The 22,108-nt window shown below is 37.2% G+C and overlaps 1 protein-coding gene across 1 annotated transcript in view; it reads left to right on the top strand.

Annotated features, from left to right (window-relative positions):
- The window catches only part of LOC128013466 (ephrin type-A receptor 3), a 60,787-nt gene that overhangs the window by 17,210 nt on the left and 21,469 nt on the right, over positions 1-22,108 (top strand). The window contains exons 4-8 of the mRNA XM_052596480.1: positions 12,426-12,581; positions 12,719-13,072; positions 15,531-15,643; positions 17,563-17,725; positions 19,818-19,926. Of these exons, the coding sequence (XP_052452440.1) occupies positions 12,426-12,581; positions 12,719-13,072; positions 15,531-15,643; positions 17,563-17,725; positions 19,818-19,926 (895 nt within the window). The remainder of the gene's footprint in view (positions 1-12,425; positions 12,582-12,718; positions 13,073-15,530; positions 15,644-17,562; positions 17,726-19,817; positions 19,927-22,108) is intronic.

Genomic DNA, 22,108 nt, shown 5'->3' with positions numbered 1-22,108 from the left:
CATAATTTCTTTTTTTTTACACTCACTCTTAACTTATACCTAATGACATAATTTAGACCTTATGGATAACTTAAAAAAAATATTTATTTTGAAACATGAAATATTCTTTTTAAAATTCCAATGGAGATTTTAATAAGTTTCATGATTTCTCCAGGTCCAGAAATGACCTTGACCTCCAGATAAATGCAGCCTTGGTCAGCATAAGTCTTCTTAAAAAACAAAAAACAAAAAACAAAAAAAAAAACAGAAAATTCCAAATATTTGACCTGTTGTGTATTATGTTATAATAACTATCATATTATATTAAATCATATTAGACACTGAAGTAGGGACCCTTGAGACATTTCTATTTATATATCATGATTTGGATTAAAAAAAAGAAGAAGAAAAACACCATGCTGTATTTAGTTGGTACTACCAGTGAATCTGACCACAAAACATGCCTGTGGATATTTAGGTCCCTTAACACATGAAGCGTGATACACCGTTTCTGCACTATGGGCATACATACATACATATACTGAATCATTTAACCGTCACTGGTTCATGCTGATAGCCCCTACAGCTCAGTGAACTATGAAGCAGCCTGTTCAACATTCAGCCCAACTCAGTGACCTGAGCTGTTTTCTTCCCCCATATGCGTTTGAGCTCTCTGCATAGCATATTGCTAGCTGCTCATTGCCAGTTTGGAACTGTGTGTATGAGCTGCATCGAGTGCAAGTTTTTCTTCCAACGGAGAAGCTTTTATTGGCAAAGACAGCTTAAGACATCTGCAATAGCCATTTAATTTACCCTTGATAATAATATTATTTCTGGAACAAATTTTTAAAGAAGAAAAAGATGCTCATGCGCAGCTACATTGCCAGCAAGTTTGGATGCACTCGACTGAATTGATATTTCTTGTGATCTTTAAACCTAATGCTTAATGCTAATGCTTTTAATGTAAAAATATTTCTTTAATTATTTTAATGACTATGCAGAGCTATATTTCATTTTATTTTAATCACTACATTTAACTGTGTAAAAATAATAAAGATTTATGCTGTTTTTATTAGTGGCTTCTAGTTAATCAGTTGCCGACTAAAATGTCTAGCCATCTCAGCCCTATATCAAACTGTCTAGGACATGTCATCTACCCATTTCTGTACCTCCAGCTGCTGTTTGGATCAATAGCACTTTAGTAGCCGATAGTAAACAACATGGAATAAGCTGTCAGTGGATGGCAAAGTGCCAATCTGCAATTTAGGCTCACGGTCCAACTGTCATAACAGACGATTCATGATACTTGTTTTCTTTCGCGTGCAGTTGTCTCTAAGGAAACTGCAGAACATGTTCGAGTTTCACATTTCTGGCATGCTGAGATCTGGGCAGAGTAAAATATAAATGACACCCAAATCAAACGCTGATGGAACACAAGTGATGGTATTGACAATTACACAGCGCACAGACTTAATTTCCTTTGATGGTGTCTTCATAGGTTTAAGGGCTGTGGAGTTTTGAGATTTGTGCATTTCTTTCTCGGAAAGCAGTAAAACCGAGACCGTTGTGAGCTCTGCTGGACAACGTCAGGATGACTACCAGATGTAGCCGGTGGGTTTTTTTTTCGTCCAGCTGCTGGGTCTTGGGTGTGGACCCCTGTAGGAAAGACAAACGCAGGAATATAGAGTCTCCACAGCCAAAGCATCAAAGACTCAGAGCGCCATCAATTATACACGGAGATTGACAGCTTACAGAACTCTAAAATTTCATCTAGGGAGTTAAGCACATCGTTGAATGTTCCTTTTCTGTCTACAGGATGAATTTATGAATGTTTTTGCATGCGTTTAGTAGAAGTTGTATTTCACAGTCTGTAAAACTGACAGACTGGCTTCACAGTTTTTCTTTACTGAAAAGGAAAAATGGTAAGGAAACTAGACATTTCTTCCTCATTCCTTCCAATCACCCGCAGTTTAAAAGTCACAATAGACTTATTATTCCTATTTCAAATATTACCATTATGATTTCTATAGAGAAATTCACGAATCACATTATAACTGTAATAGAGGACTGCGATTTTCACAATGTTTGGTCAAATTAACCATTAAAAAAAACATAAGGGGTTCATGTTCAGTATGGTCAGTTTCCACTTGTTCCTATTTTTCCGGCATTGTGTTGTGTTCTTTTCTGATGATGCCTAACAGTGACATTGTAATGGGATTTGTTTCTACACCTGTTCTGTCTCTCAATGGCATTCCAATATCTTTTTCCAGTTTGTGTGTTGAGAAGGAAGGCGGCACGTGGAAGCACCGACATGTGCAACCAGCAGTCATCTTGTATTATTTTTTCCAAACTCTTTTAATAATTCATCTGGCAGGCTGCAGATGACAAGAGGGCCTTACGACCAGGAGAAACAGTCTGCTGGTTGGCTCAGACTCCTTTATTTAAAGTCAACTTGAATCCATATGGACCCTATTTACTTGATTGCAGTCTTGTCCATGACTCATTAATCCAGTTTTTAAAACTGGTCTTTTTAATCTTTAAACAAATATCCCTTTGCAATGATAATTTTATTTTATTTGAATTGTAATTTATTTTCACATTTTATTTAGTTTTATTTAATATAATTTATTTTATTTTTTTATTTGTAATTTTACAATTTTGAGCCTTAGGCCACACAAGCTATTGAATGACTGTTGAGTGATTTTAACAAACTCCACACTGCATTTGGTCAGATTTTGGAGTTAAAAGGGTTTTTGTATTTTTATTTTATTTTATTTTATTTTATTTTATTCATTAGGCCACATGACATTAACTGGTTTTTAACACAGTCTACGCTACTTCCCCCCACATGTGGAACATTCCTTTGCACACAAAAAAGCCCATTAGATTTAGGAGTTTAAAACCCCTTTACGTGCAAACATCGCTGACGGCCCCAGTTTATTATTGTTTCACTTTCACAGCACATTAAACATCACTGTCTTACTTCATCTGGACAAACTGTGCATCAATGGAAAGTTTAAAGACTCAAGCTTCGATATTTGACCAATATTTTGATAAAACATTGTTGCAGTGACCGATATTTAGTGATTTATGTCAGGAGTGCAAAATAATAAATCCGTATTATGCCACATTTTGAATAGAAATTCACAACTCACTCATATTCAGTCACGTCAAAAGCGGTTTATTTGTGTTCACAAAGACTCACTGAACAGCGTCAATAAGGATTTATAGACCAAAGATGCATATTAGCGGAGATATATGGATATATTTACTGATGTTTACTTCATATTTCTTCAGACAGAATCGTCATTTCTATTCATTTTCCACGGATTTACGCGATCTGATGATAAACAGTTTCTCCCAGCGATCTGTGTGTGCGTGCAGTGGTCACAGCTCGTGCGGTGTGTGACTCAGACTCTGATTGGGTCTTTCAAACGTCAATCTTAGAGTTTCATATCTGGACACCGCCCCATCGTGTCACATGCTTCCTGCACACTTCCTGGTAGTTATCTGGCCAAAACAACACTGAAACACCTCTGTACACACAAAATATCCGAATAATAAACCCGCGATTACGATAGTAAAGCTTGGTATGAGAATTTCTTGAGATCTGGGGCGTTTTTATAAAAAAAATCGAAAATGTACATCGGAAATGCTAACTTGTGCAGCGATGAAAAAGGCTACAAATAACATATTTTTACAACAGTAAACGACCAAATTCCACCCCTGATCACTAAAGGAAGTTATTATAAACACTCGATCGGGGTTTAAAGTGAGTTTTGAGTAAAAGTGTACTAATAATTTCATAAATTGTCAGATGTAGCTTGATGCTAACGTTAGCACCAATGCTACTAATAGCAGGTGCTTTTCTTCTTCATAATGCATTTTTGTCTCAATAATTCACGTAAGGTCGTAAGAAAATGTTTTGTTGTATTTTTATAGTAAGACTTTTGATAAATAAGGGCTAAATGCAAAGAGAGACTGAAGTGAGATCGCTGCTTTGTTGCTTTGTAAAGCCTGAAAAACCACAATCAAGGCTAATAAAGGTGGAATAAAAACAAAAGAATAATGATAAAAGAATAATGCGGATAATGTGTCATACTTGGCGGAGGTGTGAAACAACCGTTTGGTGAGAACAATACAATCATGATTCGGGCAGTTTTCAAGAGTGAAACATACACAAAGAACACAGGAATGTTTACATGTGAGATCTTATAGAGATGACAAGGGTCATAAATCAATCTGATTAGCCTTCTCTAAAAACACACATGACATGCCCTTAGAAAATATTTCATAAAATTCACAGTTTTACAGATTCGATTATGAAATTTTTTATGAAGTCTTGGAAGACTTGTGGCCTTAGCTACACTGTGTTTTCAAACTCATTTCCTACATCAACATTTTTTAAAATACATTTAAAACATATGTTTTTAATATTTTTATTTTTGTTTTTATGTTTGAGCTTATATATCTCTATTATCATAACAGTCTGAGTGATTCTGATTCCTGAACAGTAAACTTTAAAGTGTCAGCTTTGTGGAAAAGGTTGATTATGTATCTAGTCAGAAAGAATCATGAGCAGAAACCTTTTTATTTTGGGTATGTAATTTCGGTCTCCATGCCAAAAAAGGGGGGTTACTAGTAAGGGGTTAAAGGGGTTTTCACTTAAATGTTAAGGGACAAAATCACAAAAACTTCACTGTGAGCTCTGTTAGAGCGCAACCATGTCTTGGTCATTAAAAGTTCCCACATTTATTCCCACATTTCATTTTTTTAAAGAAGGCGGAGCCACTGGAGAGACAGAAGTGAAATATCCAATAGCATTTGCACATGTGTAATGAAATGGAGCCACGATCATTAAAACGAGAGACTGTCTTTTAAGAGGAGCCAGTTTCCAGTGCTGATTCCGAGTCTGGCACTGACTGGTTTAAAGACCTGGTCTACGTTTGTGATTACAGACTTGTGCAACCTCACATCTCCCATACAAACCTGGATTCTACCATCAACCTCTATGATTATAGAGGACAAGCAAAATTCTAGACCGTGGGAGGCTTATTAAATAGATCAATATGAATAAATCTTTTTGATTTTTCATGACACAGAATGTTAAAAGAAAACAGGAGTACGAGGGAGACTTCAGCAGCTATTTTAATGGCTGTTCTGTGTTCAGAAATAATGCATTGCTTTTGAAACTCAGCTTGAAGTAGTTTTATTTTATATTCCTGTGATTTTAAATTGATGTAGTGAGGCTGTAGCTTTGTACGCACGCACAGACAGCAAGAAAAAAGGCACGGGTAAGCGGAGAAGAATTCGTTTTTATTGCTACTTTTCTCACATGTATGGATAATCTCTTTTTTATAGCTCTCCACCCAAGAACTGTGGTCAGAGGCTCCCCATGTGCTCGCTCTGTAGCTCACGCCACTGAAATAACAGCAAGACCGCCAGTCTCCAAACACACCTGCTTTTCATTTCGACCCCACTGATTACGAAGTCTGCAGGAAAACTCATTTATTGAGTATGCTTTAAGTTTGAGTAGAACGGACTGGATGCAAACCACATCTAATATGTTGTTCCCCAAGTACTGATGCATTTCTAAGATAAAGATAAAAAAAACCCCTGTGCATTAGCACCTTAGAAAGCACTACAGTTATTGTTGTTTGATAGAATTTTTTACATTTTTATTTTTATTACCTTTCCAGAGTTATTTTCAAATCCAAAACGTAAGCATTTGGGCTGTTGGACTATAGAACAAGGGAATAAAAATCCTATAGACTTAAACTGAAGCAGCCATATCTCGGGACCAGATTTGACAGATTGGACTACTAACCAAAACACCCTAGCAACTATGTATGCTATAGTAATACGAACATGTACTTCTCACTTTGGTAGAAATCTAGTTATTTCGTAAGTGCTTATAGGAATTTTTTTCGTAGGCTCCGCAATCATTCGCAAGTGGTTTTATTGTGTGCATGACTCTTCTTGAAAAATCTGCTGTAGGCGGAATTGATGGTTAATGGAGAATTGCAGAGCTTCACTTTTGGATCATGATAAAGTTGTCCACCTTGCTTCTAACAGTTATTTTATGGGATTAAGTAAACGTTTTGTCTATGGCTCAAGTGGACATTATATGCCACTAGGTTGATAGGATGTTCCAGCGAGGAGTACCAGCAAAGCCTTGGAGATTGGTTCTGTCACTCTGTGCATGATGGATGGAAAGCTGGGAAATAGCCTTCAGAAAGAAAGGGCACTCCAGGGAGATTGAGAGCAGATTGAGACAAAGAAGAAATCCGGCAGTGGAGATGCTTAAATCCTCTCTTGACACATCTGAGGTAATTGGACAGGTATTTTAGATGCTGGAGGCCAGGTAGAAGCTGTGTTACGTGACTTTAAGCCATTTGTGCAACCATGGTTATTGAAGAAGCTAAAATGTTTGACCTCTGAGAAGGTCTGACATCCTCTGTTGCTTCTGGGATAAACTCTTTCCATAATCGTCCAGTTTAAAGGGTTAAAGATGTGATTTAGGCCCAGAACAGACTGGTGCTGTTTGAATATTGCAAATAACCTTTTTAGCTGTATTCCTAGCGGGTGAGCTCTGAGGAAAGGTCTGGCTCTACCATTCTCCAGTCGTCAGCCTGGTTGGGTTGGATTTTTTTTCCTTCTCCAAAAATCAATGCTACATTGCCTAATGGCCATGGTAAAAATGGCTGAAAAGACTTTAAAAAGTCTCTTCTGTGAAACCGGACGCTAAATCAATACAGCGCTATAATCACCAGAACACTTCCATTCCTATAGGTGAGATCGAGTTCTGCTAATGTGAAGAACCTTGTTTAGTCTTGTATGTCAAAGGGCTCAGCAGGTCATTTGCTTACCAACAGAAATGCAAACATGGATATCCATAGACAAATATGCTGAAATACCCTAGAGGCTAACTGTTAGCCTCGATTAGGATGTCATATGGAAAGTGGTGCTTTGATATTGATGCATTTTAGCTGTTTGGCAACAGCGAGTCAAGGTGAGCAAACATCAAAGTCTAGATGTAAGAAACGGAGCTTCACTGATCATTACGCCAACGCTTTCTTAGCGCCCTTTTGGTCAGCCATCAAATTTCATGTTGTATGCATAAAAGAGAATGCCGTATGATTATACTTCAAAATACTAATGTGAGCTAGTCTAGAGGAGCCCGTATTTGTCCGTTTGAAGGCCAAGCACATGAAACATGCCTCTGAAGGTTGGCTATTTAAAGTCCTTTGAAAGTGTTTGAGATGTTAACGTTTCCAAGCGCTTTTCTTTGCTTTAGTTTGTACGAATCCTTCGATACATGTGGATACAATTTCACTGTTCAATCCCCCTGGAGTTCTACTATTTAAGTCTTGATTCACACTCAATGAAGGGAACGTTTTGGAATTATGTTGCCATGGAAACTAGTACATAAGCCTGTATCCCTAGGTAATCGAATGCGCGGACCCTGTGGGTGTGGGACCCTGCGGTCAGCGTTCCACTGACCTACCTTTGCTACGCTGTTCTGCTTTTCTGAGTAGGTCCGCAGTGCTGTTAAATTGAAAAGGGCACCTGAAGTGCTGGAAGCAGGGATGTCACTTTTACCATCTCACTCTCCCCCTCCGGGGGGAAGAAAGTCAGTCCGTCTGTCTCTCATATCTGAGAAATTCTCCCTTCATCTTCTTCATTGAACACTGGTTTGCATAGTAGCCTAACTGGATTGACTAGACACGGATGTCATGTTCTCTTGGGCTAATGCCATTGTATTAGATTGTAATTTGTGATTGTATGTTTGATTTAGCCTAAATTTTGCCTCTTTCTAAAAAAATTTTTTTTCCTCTTAATTCATAGTAAAATGTGACTTTGTTTAATAAAAATACCTTAATTGTCTTCACATTTAATCTTATACATTTTCTAGGAGATATTAAAATAACAGCAAGATGTTAAAGAGATTTGAAAGTTATATTCTTGTATATTAATTTATTATGTTTTATACAATAAATCTCATGTCCCTTGTTTTATTATTAATTTATTTTTTTATTTTATTTTATGTATTTCTCTTTCATTAGTTTTAAATTTTTTCTCTTCCCCATTAGTTTGTTTTCTAGATGATACTTTTCTGAAGTTTCCATTTTAGTTTTCATTTTTAGTATTTTAATGACTGCCAAATTCACTTTATTTCAGTTAGCTTTAATGTTTTTTTAAGCTTTAGTTTAGTAAATTTTTTTCCCATTTCAATTTTTGTTGTTGATTATTTTTATTCAGTTTTTTTTAACGAGATGGTAAAGTGGTGTCCCTGATCCATGTGATGGAGAAGGGTCTCTGTTAGGTGTTCAGGTGGAGGGTTGATGTCTATTGATCTGCCTCATTCAATATGAACCAGAGGCTGCAGAATGAGACCGAATGAAAAATACACTAATAGCAACCATTCGTCCCCATGGACCAGGCATTAAACACACTCTCCAAACATGTCTCTCATCTTCCCCTCACAGAAAGAAAAACAAATACAAACGCGCCACTGTTCATTTTTCTCTCGCTTGCTTTCTCTTACTTAATTCCCATGATGGTGCTGCTCTTTCTGTCTTTTTGTCTGAAGGTATCATATATAAAAGCTATTGATTATCTTGAGCCAAGTGGACACCAATCACAGCAATGTAAATATTTGATGAGGAAGCCATCTGAAATCTCTCTGAGAGATAGACTTTTCTGTCTTCTGCTCATGAGCAAAAGTACGATTTCAAGCACGTATGTTCTGTTTTACATTGATTATTTTCCTCTCCCTTTAAAAGACATTGCATTTTTAATGTTTTGAATAAATTAATAGAAAAGGAGTGTAACTGATTAATAGCTTGGCTATACCAGCACCAAACCAGCATAAACTATCATTTTATTTTGTTTGACTAAATTAAGATTTCATTATGGTGGATCTTGCTGGAGGATGTTTTCAAGCTCTGGTGATCTCAGATAGACCAATTAATCTAGAGCTTTTCTACTCTCCACTTAGGGGCAAATTACATCTCCTGAATCTGTCCTTCACAAGCTTTCCATATCCTCTAACATGCTTTCATTTGCGGTTAGCAGGCGTAGTGGAAATCTGCCTTGTTGCTATTGCTCTGGCTTTGACATACTAGACCAGTTGGGTTCCACAATAGGCCAGGCTTTCCAAGGGATTTTTGGTTTGGCACTGAACACACAGAGGGTGCAAAACAATAATACACACCATGCTGTTTCATTTCAGGCTTCGTTCCAAACCACCACCGAGACTTTACACCTCTTACCTCAGGTCTTAGTGTATTAGTTCTTCAGGTCTTAGTATATCAGTGTTTTTACACCCCGTGCAGCAGAACTTCACCTCATAACCCTGAAGACTATGTTTTAATTCAGAATTATTTAGGTCAGTGAATACTCCCGGATTTGTGGCAGAATTCAGTAAGCCTGTTAGCATAAAGCTTTAGTTAGTACAGCAGTGCAGACATTTGGGAAAAGGGCTTTTTTGTGTGTTTCCACATCTGGGTATATACTCCTTTTGTACAGAAAAAAAGGAACTATGTATCACATTGAGCTCTGGCTTTAAAAAACAATGGGTTTTTGTATATTTGTGGTCATGTGGATTACAACATTTCTGTAAATATAAGGGCATGGATAGATAACAAAATACAGTCAGCATGACATTGAGAAAGGATAGATTTAGTAATTTCAGACTGTGGAAGAATGAAAAAAATAGGCGTTTTTCCTGTTAAGAGCAGTATTAATTCTGCTGGTCCCGATTGCCTCTCGGCAGATTGAAGTAGAAGCATTTAGAGCAAATTCTTGTTCCTTTAATCTCTCAGAAAGATCTCCCGCTGAGAGGGTCTTATCTTTACTAAAGCATTATCTGCTTCATGTTTTCTCACTCTATGTGTGTGTATGTTGCTGTGTTTGTGTGGCTGTGTCAGTGGCTTTAGATTAAGATAGATGGAGAAATCTTTGTCATTCGAGTTGAAGAAAGCCTACCTGAAATAATTTTTAGGCCAAAAAATAAACTCCAAAATATTATATAACAGAAATAAACTAGACTGGTCAGAAAGATTGTGGCATTTTACATGATTTTATCTCCCATTAAAAGACACTTCTGCTCATGTTTTGACTCGTTTGACCTTTTCACGCTTCATACTTGCAATAAACCGCTGTTGATTGGTTGGTGGGGAACTGAAAGATGTTGATTAATTAATTAAGAGGGACAGCTGTCTTATTGATTATGAAACATCTCCGGCCGTTAATTAAAGGTAATGTGGTGGTAAATCAGAGCATCAGTTAATGGATTGTCAGAATGTGAAGTGTAAATTCTAAAGTGTGCAATGTAATTCTAATTCTATTGATTATTAATGGGATTTTTCTGGCCCCTGTAGTGAACATCATGTTGAAAAAAAAAAATAAAAAAAAAATATATATATATATATATATATATATATATATATATATATATATATATATATATATAATATTACACACACACACACACATACATACATACATACAGTACATGTGTATGTGTGTGTGTGTGTGTGTGTGTGTGTGTGTTGAGAGAGAGAGAGAGAGAGAGACCACCATGGCTGGGATGCAATCCTTTTGCATAGTATATTAAATATGGTGTATATAAGAAATACAGCATGAAGCGTGTGAATATTAACTTCTTTCATGAAGTTGTCTGGGAGTCAAGGACAGCATCTGTGTTTGAGTTATTAACTACAGTGTAAGTTGAATCACTTAACATTGTTAAATTTACAAGCAACACCTCTCAAAACTACATCCACCTCTAAGCTGCTCAAAGCTTCTCAAAAGCTGCTATCACTCTTCACTCCATTAACACGGTCCAAAGTTCAGTATTAGTCACTTTGAAAAGCCTCTCCTGAAAAGGGAAATATGTTGGAGGCATTGTGCTGTGGCTGATAAGAAGTGACATGTTTGGGATGTGTTTGCAGAAATATAGGGTTTGCTTTTAGTTCAGGGGCATCATGGGAGTCTGGCACGGCGTCCCTGAGGGGAAGTGCTCTAATGCATACACACACACACACCAATCACACTCACTCAGCTCCAACTTAACCCAGGCCCCACACACACAGAAAACACGGCCGCCACGTGCCTCCAGTCAGGCTAATGCTGCAGCGGGATGTTAGTTATGCCTCGCTGGAGAAAGTGACGAGAGCTAAGAGGAAACCTCCCTCAGATAACATCACAAAACTCATCTCTTCAGATTGCTTTTTTTTCCCTTTAATAAATGAAACTAAATAACTTATAACCTTAGTGTTAATTATCATACCAAATTCATGATGTTGTTTATGTACTACTGACCTGAATGAGACATTTCACATATAAGATTTTTACGTATAGTCCACAAGAGAAAATATTTATTTAATTTATTAAAATCACCCCGTTCAAAAGTTTACATCGCCTTTATTTTTAATACTGTCTGAATGATCCACAACAAATTTTTATTTTTTTATAATTTTTTTTTAGTGATAGTTGTTTGTGAATCCCTTGTTTGTCCTGAACAGGTAAACTTCCTGCTGTTATGCAGAAAAATTCTTTAGGTCCCACAAATTCTTTGGTTTTCCAGCATTTTTGTGTATTTGAACCAAGCGGCAACCTCCCGCTCTCTCTATCTTGAAGCCAACAAGGAAAAGACTAAAGCTGTAATTCATCGACTGACCGCTGGAGGCGGGCTGCAAAAGGGAGTCAATCCCATAGACTCAACATGTTAAAATGCCCAACTTTACAGCAAAAACATGTTTTAAGGTCTGGTGCAAAACATGATTTTGGTCTATATTGCTAATTTTGCCCTTCGTGACAACTGTGAGGGGCGTGAATTTTTTATAACTCATCCGTTTAAATCATATTAAGACTTAAAGTTCTGCATAATTAAGGGCGTGGCAACTTGAGTGACAGGTGGATTACCGCTGCTCACAGTGCCGTCGCGCTAGGTGGGCGTGGCTTCAGCAACCAGCTCCCGCCTTTTTCCCCATAGTCGATAGCGGTGACGCGCTGCCAAAATGGCGACTGCTCGCCCTACACACTTTGAGCTTCAAAAACGCACTTCAGGAGTCTACAGGTGACGTCACGGACACTACATCCATGTTTTTATAAAGTCTATGATTTGAACCCTTTCCAATAATAACTGTAGGATTTTGAGATCCATCTTTTCACACAGAGTGACTAAAATGCAACTCTTACATAAGGTTCAAACACTCATTGATGTTCCAATAAGAAAAAAAATGGGTATTAAGAGCCAGGGGGTGAAATCTTTTGAACAGAATGGAGATGTGTTCATGTGTACATCTATCTGTCTTTTAATATTTCATATATATAATACATATAATTATAAATAATAAATATAATTTCTGTAATTTATTATAATTGAAATATTTCTGAATATGAATACAGTCACATTTCCCCCCCTTCTTCTTTGATAGCATGTCGGTCAGGCTTCTACAAGGCCTCTGCTATGGATGCATACTGTGTGAAGTGCCCCCCACACAGTTACTCCCACCAGGACAAGGCCTCTGAGTGTGTGTGTGAGAGAGGCTTCTACAGGGCCGAATCAGACCCTCGCTCTATGGCATGCACAAGTAAGCTGAGGATCTTGTGGCTTTCTAAATATGAATTAAAATAAAGCATTGAAACATCTCGTTCATTATTGTGTTTTGATGATTTTATTTGGTTAAGTGCACAACTGATGTGCTTTACTTGTGTGTACATTCATCAGGACCACCTTCGGCACCCGGCAATCCCATTTCCATGGTGAACGAGACTGCAGTCACTCTAGAATGGAGTCCTCCTCGTGAAAGTGGTGGACGTGGAGATGTCACCTACAGCGTCCACTGCAGGAAATGCTCTGGAGAAGCAGGGGCTGCAGGAGATGGTGAGAAGTGCGTTCCCTGTGGCAGCGGTCCGCATTTCAACCCCAGGCAGTTTGGCTTGACGCACCCCAGAGTTCTGGTGACAGAACTGCAGCCTCACACCAATTACACCTTCAACATTGAAGCCCTGAACGGAGTGTCAGATCTTAGCCCCAGTCCACGTCATCTAGTGTCCGTCAACATCACCACCAGCCAGACAGGTGAGATTTCACACATCTAAATTCTGTGTTTCTCTATTAAATGATTTTTCTGCTTATTAGTAGGCTTTGGTTTTCAAAGCTGGTATCTGAATGCTAATTTATGATTATTATTTTAAGAAATCAGGTTATTTGCGAATTAATTTTCTGTTGTTGAAAATAAAAGCCAAATCTTGAAACTAATCTTATGAATAAATAATAACAATTATATTACATTTAAGATTTGTATATAATATCAACAATACAATATGTAATAAACTATACGATATAGAATATTAATGTCATAGTTTATAAAGTTATATACATTTATACATTTAATTAAATGTGATTAGAAATATAATTATTTATTTGTCAATATTACATTTAATATTTTCATATATAGTATAAATGAGCCATTTATACATTCAAATATAAAGGTGTCTTCATTTCCTCTATCATTCCTATTATATATGATAGACCTTGGCATTAAAAGTCTGAAACATTTCACAAGGACATACAATATTTTTTCCTTTTTTTGGGGCCTTTTCATTTGATATGTGACGCAGTTATATTTTATAACTTGCTCTCAGGAGGGTCAGGGATATGTAGTATTCGTTATCCTTTGGAAGCTTTAAACATCCTCAGTTAAACGGTTTTCTGCTTGTGCTCTTAAATCCCTGAAGCTGTAGTCAAAATTTTTGTCTCCTACTTTTGAATTTTACACGGGTGTGCTGTGCTTCAGTGGGTCTTCTTATATCTCGCCTGACCTTTAAACCCGCACTCTGTGAGCGCCTCGAAGCCTGTCATTGGTCGAGAGGAGGGACAAGCTCTCCTGATCCTGTGATTTAAGTATGATTCAGCTCCTCAGACGACGAGAGCGAGAGGCAGCGTAATGAGAAGCCTGAGAGGAGAGTTACCCAGGATGCCCGGATCAACAGCCCTTTGCTCTTATGAGAGCTGACATGCCTGTAGCCGTGGAAACGCCACTAGTGGGCGGGGACTGATTGAGGTATACGTAACTCTGATTGGTCTGTATTTCGAGTGCTTGGCCTCTGGTCCACACCGCTTGAAATATTCAAGAGACAATCCGCCGTGTGTCGAGAGGAGACTTCTGGGATGATGTAGTGCTTGTATTTGCATGCTTTGCATGATTCGGATATTGATTGATGTTTCGGTGCACATCTTTCATCGGCAGGTGTGTGAGAGATAGCAAACAGAATATTTATAAATGCAAATTCTGAGGAGACATAAAGTGACAAATACATCAAATAAAGCTGACAGATTCATGACTTCATAAGAACTGAATGCAGAGCCTTTTAATGCTACATATATGAATGTTTAATGATACAGGAAGTATTTGCATTGATCTGCTGTGTTAAAGACAATGTGAAATTGAAATGGAGAGTATTAATTTAATAAAATGTGACATTTGCACTATTTACATTCATGTTTTAGATTTTGGGATCAGTTAAAAAATAATTTTATTCAGCAAGTAAATTGATTAAAAAAACGATAAAGGCATATAATATATATAAAAAAATCTATTTAGAGTAAATGCTGTTCTTTTTAACTCTATTCATTAAACAATGCTGAAAATGCATCAGTTCACATTGATAGTAAAAAAAAACATTTTTTTTTTATCTTGAGCACCAAATCAGTGTATTAGATTGATTTCTGATGGATCATGTAACACTAAATACTGGCGTAAATACTGTTTTGATCAAATAAATGCATCCTTGGTGAACATAAGAGACTTCTTTCAAAAACATAATAAATGGTTTTATTAAAGTTAATTTTTTCATTATTACTCAGCATATTAATATTTAATTTTGGTGTTCACATAATGGTCAGATCATGTTAGCTATATATAAATGCATTATTGTCCTGTTTTAACCGCCTCCTACATCTTTTCCTGTGATATTTTGAGACACTTTTCTTTCCTTACTCTGAACTGAAGCATGTCTGTTCTTTATCTGTGAACCGAACACATGCTGGGATATCAGCGTAGATGTTTGTTTATCACTTTAAGAGTGTTTGTGTGCATACGGCAGTTAGCGGCGTCACTGTGTCGGCGCCGCGCACCAGATCAGAGTACGCAGAGTAAAGACTCGCATAGCTCATTAAAGATCGAAACATCAGCTCCTTCATTCATCACTAGCTGCCGGGGCCCAAAACGGAGGCCCTCGTTTGTACTCACAATCTGACACCATCATTAGCACCTCTGTCTCTCTCTCTTTCCGCTCAGGGCGACTCGTGAACACTGCTGTGGTACGAATAGAAGGGCTGAGGTGCTCTGGCTGCGTGCCAGCAATGTAGTACAGGGTGAAAATGACTCACTACGCACGCAGAATAATTTATCACTCCTGAAAAAGACAAGACGCGCTCCGCCAGCCCTCTCATACTCTTTAATTAGAAGTGTAATTAATCCTCCTCTTTTACATGGAAATCAATCTCAATTCATCTCTCTCTCTTTCTTTTTCAGTGAGTGTCATCTTAAAGGAAAGGAAGGGCACCGACAGTGTAACGCTGGCATGGCAGGGTCCAGAACCTTCTGACGGGACTGTAGTGGAATATGAAGTCACCTATTATGAAAAGGTTAGATGCTTTGGTGTACGCTGATCTCCATGACCTTTTGGCCCTATGTGAGTCCTTCTTGCACTGATTGGACATATGGCAGCTCACTTTTATCGTACCCTGGGGAGAGACTGTAATGTTAACACAGACATGCTTCATTCGGTCCCAATTAACATTCATGGATCTCCTGTCTGCCAAAAACCATTGAGGTTGTCACATTTTAGACTTGATGACATTATTGTCCATTATAAATCCAATTTTTGCTTCATTCAACTCAAACCTGTTTCGTTTTTTAGGCTGAACAGACAGAAATGTGATATTAACAAATCCATATGCTTTATGATTATGTTTGAAATCAGATTAAAACCTGATCCATGTATATCCAATAAAATTCTCATTCTAAATGATCAAATCTGATTTCAAGTAGTTTTTCTGACGTCCTCATTTGAGACATATTGCGTATGTAATTTCATATAAAGTGTGCAATATTTCTGGTAATTGGGTCTGAATAGTAGATAATGTGACATTGTTTATGGCTTATAACTGAAAAATATGCATTAAAATTCTATTGTATTATTAAATATATGAAATATACATATAAAAAATATATTGGAAATTTAGTATTCCAGATTTTCCCTATTTTTTTTTCTTTACTGGCAGATACTCAGATACTTTCATATAACTAATAAATATATATTAAAATTGTTTTCTAATGTTTATTATATTAAAATACTATTCTATACAATTGTGTATAAGTAATTAAAAATACAATTTTAAATCAATTATTTAAAAAATGTATATATACTTCAGATAAGGCATCACGATATTATAATGTGCCTTATTAAAAATGCATATTAATTACAAGATACACTAAAGATTATATTTAACGGTGTTAAACTGTTAAGATGAACTCAAAGTGATTGTTAGATGAACACAAATGTAATGTTAATGTAAAAAATAGCAGAAATGAGCATGCACGATCAAAATATCTCCAATATAATTAAATTACTGATATGGTACGGATGTATATCTAGTGCGAACTGCATTCTGCAGTGAGTTTTCTACACACAGGGTAAGAGATTTCATGTTCAGTTGTTTTGATCCCTCTGTGACACCCTCCTGTACCACTGTACTTGGCTGTGTGGCATGAAAACAGGGTGATGGGTAATTATTATGATTTATTCAGGTGATCATGGGCTGTGTGGCTTTTAGATGGAGCCCACAGATGGACAGGCTTGGCTGCCGCTGTGTCCGCGATCCGTCTGATGCCGCCTGTTTGGCCCGTCTTAGATTTAATAGCACCACAGGAAATATGGTCATCCCTCTCTCGCAGGGTGTGGCGTTTCTGTCTGGAACGTTAGATTTCCCTAAACGAGCTGCCACGTGCCTCTTTAGCGAAGGGCTTACATGAAGGAAGATGAATGGATATCAATAAGCTGTGAAATATTAACATGAGCACACTGTACGGAATTCTCCATAGGATTAGACATTGAGAATTGGACAATGAGGCGACAGATCCAAGTCAATAGGATTGATGTCATTTATCTGGATAAATTCCAGTTACTGGAAGCCGAAAAGCAGTTAGGCCCTTAAAAAAAAATGCAGGAATCTGTGGTTTCTTTTCAGTTCAATCCATCTATGAGAAAAGCATTGTGTTAGTCATTGGCAGGAGGTGCTTGAATGAGCACTAAATTCCATCTGAGCTAATTGCTAATTGGCAATTGACTGATCTGAATCCAATCTGCATGCTTTGTTCTCTTGTTCTTCGTTTTTTTCTGTGAATGTGACTCGATAAATTATGGATGATTCGACAAAGTTCAACTAGACTCCTGGGGTTTGCAGGACAGGAAGGGATTCAGGTATCATTGTGAGGGATCGACACATCCGTCTTCATTGCATGCAGCCTGGTTCACTTATTATTCCATTCTTTCCTACTATAGAACCAGCAGGATCAGAACTACACTGTGCTGAAGACCAAATCCAACAGTATGACGGTGGAAGGCCTCAAGCCGGGAACCACATACATCTTCCGGATCCGAGCCCGTACAGATGGAGGCTATGGGAACTACAGGGGAGAAATTGAGTTGGAGACGAGCCATGAAGGTAAGTGAAAAACCATCCTTCATGCACCTCCAGAAATGTTTTACCTGTTTAAGATTCCTTGCTTCCAGCAGTGAAGATCTCCTTTACTTCCTGGGGATTGGCAACAGTGTTCTCCGCTAGTTTTAGAGAACTGACTATGAAATCTGATTCTGAAATGATCACTTTAAAATGGAAAGTTCGGCCCCTGGATGCTAACTGGTTGATACCATATGTGCCAATTGCACAATATAGTTTCATTACACAAAACACTTGTTCATCATATCACTACTGAAATTACTTACACGTAAGACTATATCCAATAGCAAAAGGATATTGTTTGATTAATTTACTGTAAAATAACATTCTAGTGAAATTCTGTGTGCTCAGTAAGGCTCTTCAGTTAGCTTACAGTTAGGCTAAGGAGCCACAGAAAATTGTAATAAGGCATGCATTACAATTTTAACATAGTTAAGTTTTATTCTTGAGCAGAAACCCATTTACACTATTCTTGATTTTGTAGATACCTCTATAATTTCAGACTTTGAAAACCCTGATTTCTTATTCACAGCTGAATATCTTCATAATTTGTTTTCGGCCAAACTGTAACCTGTGTCACACGGATGTATTTCTCCATCACATGCCGTTGATTGAATTTTCGATCCGCTGCGCGCATTGAAAGAGGCTTTGAAATATTCATACATGTGAACACGTTCAATTAGTCCCCTGAGATAGCCGAGGCTCCTCACGTGCTGCAGTTTGCGCTCTCGCTGCGGTGTTTGAAGTCTGAACATGTAGATTTTCTGTCAGTGTTCCTCTGAATTGTGAGCAGCTTCAGCTGAGAGTAGGTAAAAGCCCCCGCTGTGTTTGTCTCATAGTTTGTGTACCAAATGCTACACACCACCATTTTGTGCGCATAATTAGAGGGATGTTTTCTTAAATCTTTTTATTGGAACATTATCTGGGACAATTCAGGTTATTTTATATCCCTTTGTTTGTTTACTAAAATATTAGTCGTGATTATTTTTGTTTATGATATAACACTTGTGAAGGATGTCAGAATAGTTGCCATGGTATTAATAAGGCATATTTAACAGTTTCTAATTATGTTTACTATGTGGTAATATTTTCTTAATTATCACAGTTGCTTAGACATAGAATGGTAGATGACAGTTAATAAATAGTAATGAATTAAATCATTTTAAAACAACATATTTTCATGCGTGTTTGATTAGGGTTAGAGCTAAACTTCGCAGGAAAGTGGATCTCGCGAGCCAGATTTGAGGATCACTGTGTTATAGCGTCCTGTGTTTCACACTGCGCATGCGCAGAACGCCTACATGCAATGCAGTGAAAATTACAGCTGTTTGGAAAAGCATATGCATTTTTACTTGGTTTTACTGGCACTTGAAGCCTTCAGAATGTGAAAATATCGATCCTAAAGTATTGTGGCAGAGCAAATGAACACCTCCCAAAAACAAGAGTGCCCAGAGTGCTGCTTATGTAATTGTGGCGCATGTTTGTGTTTCTGAGTTCATTCTTTCGAGTTTCTCTATGCATAATTTCATAGATATGTGGCTATATTTAACCACTGGTTCACCTAAAACTCTTACACTATCTGTAGTTAAATGGCATGGTTTGATATAGTGCTCAGGTAAATTTGATCTAAGTAAATGTTAAACTTTTGAAATTCAGAAAACAAGAACCACATATTGATGAATCAATACATGAAAATTATGTATCTGTGTCCTGTTATTTATCTTTTGGTATGCATTTCAGAAAAAAAAATGGTTAGGATTCAGGTGTAGTTGCAAATAGTGATAAATCATGATTAATCCACTGAATATTCTGATTAATTTGATTAAAAATTTTAATCATTTGACAGCCCTAAAATATATATATATATATATATATATATATATATATATATATATATATATATATATATATATACACACACACACACACATTTTTATGCATTTATAGAAATTGTACCTAAAATAATGAATCTAACCTATGGATATTGGATGTGCCAAACTGTGGTAAATTTTCACAAATGCAGAAAGCACTGAAGATAATCGCTGCTTTAATGTTGGTTTCTCTCTCTTTGTATTAGATATGCTTGCGGTTGGAGATCCAAACCAGCAAACCATACTGGCCATCTCTGTGGCAGGCGGTGCAGTGCTTCTGGTCTTGCTAGTGGCCTGTTTTGTTGTGAGTGGAAGGTAAGAGTAATCTATTATTCTTCTAAAAGCTTTCTCGGCTTATAGATTCAGACCATACCTTATTCTAAAAAAATAAAATAAAAATGACCCCAATCATGCAGACTTCTGTATGATGAAAAAGCAATTCATTGGCAACTTTTACACTGACAGACTTGGATGAATCAGTGCTAATCTGGGTTGTTTAACCGTCAACAAATCCATACGAAAGATGAAGAAACCATGTTTCATTTAATCAGCGAAGAATCGTAAATATAGATGGACAGGATCGAGCAAATGAGATGTTGTGTGTGAAGTGTGTGTATGCCTTTGTGTGTGTACATGTGTGCATTTACACAAAATCAAAAGGACACAAAATTGTTTAGCCCTCTGATTGCAAAGCGTGATCTGTAGAGATGAAAGCAAACACTTGAGAGAACAATTGAAGAGACAGACATAAGGGAGAAAAGCAAGAGTAGAAGCGCTGTACGGCTGAGAACGAGGGAGCTAATGAAATGGAAATGAAAGGGGGATCTGGAGAGACGAGGAACGGAAAGCAGAAAATAAACCCCTCTCAATGACATGAAATGGTCAGAATGAGTCATGAGCTGATCTTTGTGTAGGTGTGCGCCCTTTTGGTCTTCCTTAGATTGTTATATTCAAAGTTGGGTTTCAGTAAACTCAGAATTTGTTATAAATAAATATATAAAAATATAAATATACATTTATATATAAAAAATATAAATTATTCATGAATAAAAATGTTTTATAATATAAAACACTGGCGTAGGCAATGTGCAACTACCCACTTTAATTTCTCTTAGCAATATTGCAGAAAGACTGGCATCGTTACAGCTTTTTATTTTAGTATTGACCGGCACTCACATTTCTATTTCAAAGGCTGATTTACTAGGGATTTTTCGACTGTTATATGCTATATGATCCAGTATGTTGTAACACAGAATGAGATTTCCGTCTGCTTTGCAGTTTGTAACCCATAATGCACTGTGACAGAAAGCTCCCGTAGGATGTGTTATGTCGGCCAAGTTTATGCCTGCAAGCCAAAACCTTGGTGCTGCCACCTCTTATTCATGATTTCCACCACCCCCGTCCCAATGCATGTGTGACTGCTTGTGGAAGACCCTCATAGAAGCAATAAAAAGAGTTTTGATGCTGATCTCGAATGACGTGTTTCTAGTGTGGTGTGGAGGCTAATGAATCGTAATGGTGAGTGAAGCTAAACTCTGTATTTGCATTCAGTCCCTTGGCATTGGATTATACTGAGCTATATATACTGGACTTAACAAGGTGTTCCGTTCACAGTGCCCTCAGTTCTTTTACTGCTTTCAGAACCTCAGCTGAGCTTTAAGAGCGAGGCCTTTCCATTATTGACAGTTTGAGGTAATTGATTTCTGATTCTGAGTTAAAAACCTACATCAGTTTTTTGCAAAGTTTAACTCAAGTGGGAATCATAAGCAAGATGTTAATGTTTCGAACTTGAGCAAGGTCATTGGAGATCTGAAGAGATTTTTTGTTTGCAGAATTTAAGATTTGTGATCAGTCAGGGTTTCTTGGTAATGTCAAGGAATTTTAAAGGTGTGATATGAATTCCTAAAAGTTAAAAGAATTGTTTTGGTTCTGCATTTCCATTTTTTATGACTTATTTTTTATGAGAAATGTTTTTCTTTGTGCATGCATTTCAAATGTAATTATTTATATCTATAATCATGAAGAACTGGAACAAATCATGGAAATGCATTGGTCAAGAGCAATGGGAATACTGGCCCATGAATTTGTCTTCTGTTTGCACACCAAAGTTGAGGTTGGTCAGAGAAATATGAAGAGTTCAGGCATGTTTAGTGTGTTCAACTTTGTTTTTGCACTGATTTGGGCTCCCAGTGATTGGAGTTGGCCAGCATTCTGGTACTTGATGAGGAAAAAACAGCTTTGATTGGCTGGTGATGATGCTGCCAGATGGTCCTCGTTTGTCTTTCACTTCCCCCTATTTTCTGCTTATTTCCAGAATTGCAATTAAAAAAGAAGGACACACTTTAAAGACTTTAAAGATCCTTGTGATTGTGTCTGTGGAACATTTCAGTGCAATGACAGATGCCGCAGTATTCTAGCAGGTGCCTACTAACCAAAGACGCATACATTTGCAAGTCTGAAGAGAATTGTTTGCCAGCCATGAAAACCAGTTGAAGAC

Source organism: Carassius gibelio, chromosome B24, assembly GCF_023724105.1.
Source record: "Carassius gibelio isolate Cgi1373 ecotype wild population from Czech Republic chromosome B24, carGib1.2-hapl.c, whole genome shotgun sequence".
In the NCBI taxonomy this organism is placed as follows: domain Eukaryota; kingdom Metazoa; phylum Chordata; class Actinopteri; order Cypriniformes; family Cyprinidae; genus Carassius; species Carassius gibelio.
Note: the sequence above shows the minus strand (reverse complement) of the source record. Positions and strands in the feature narration are given on the sequence as shown.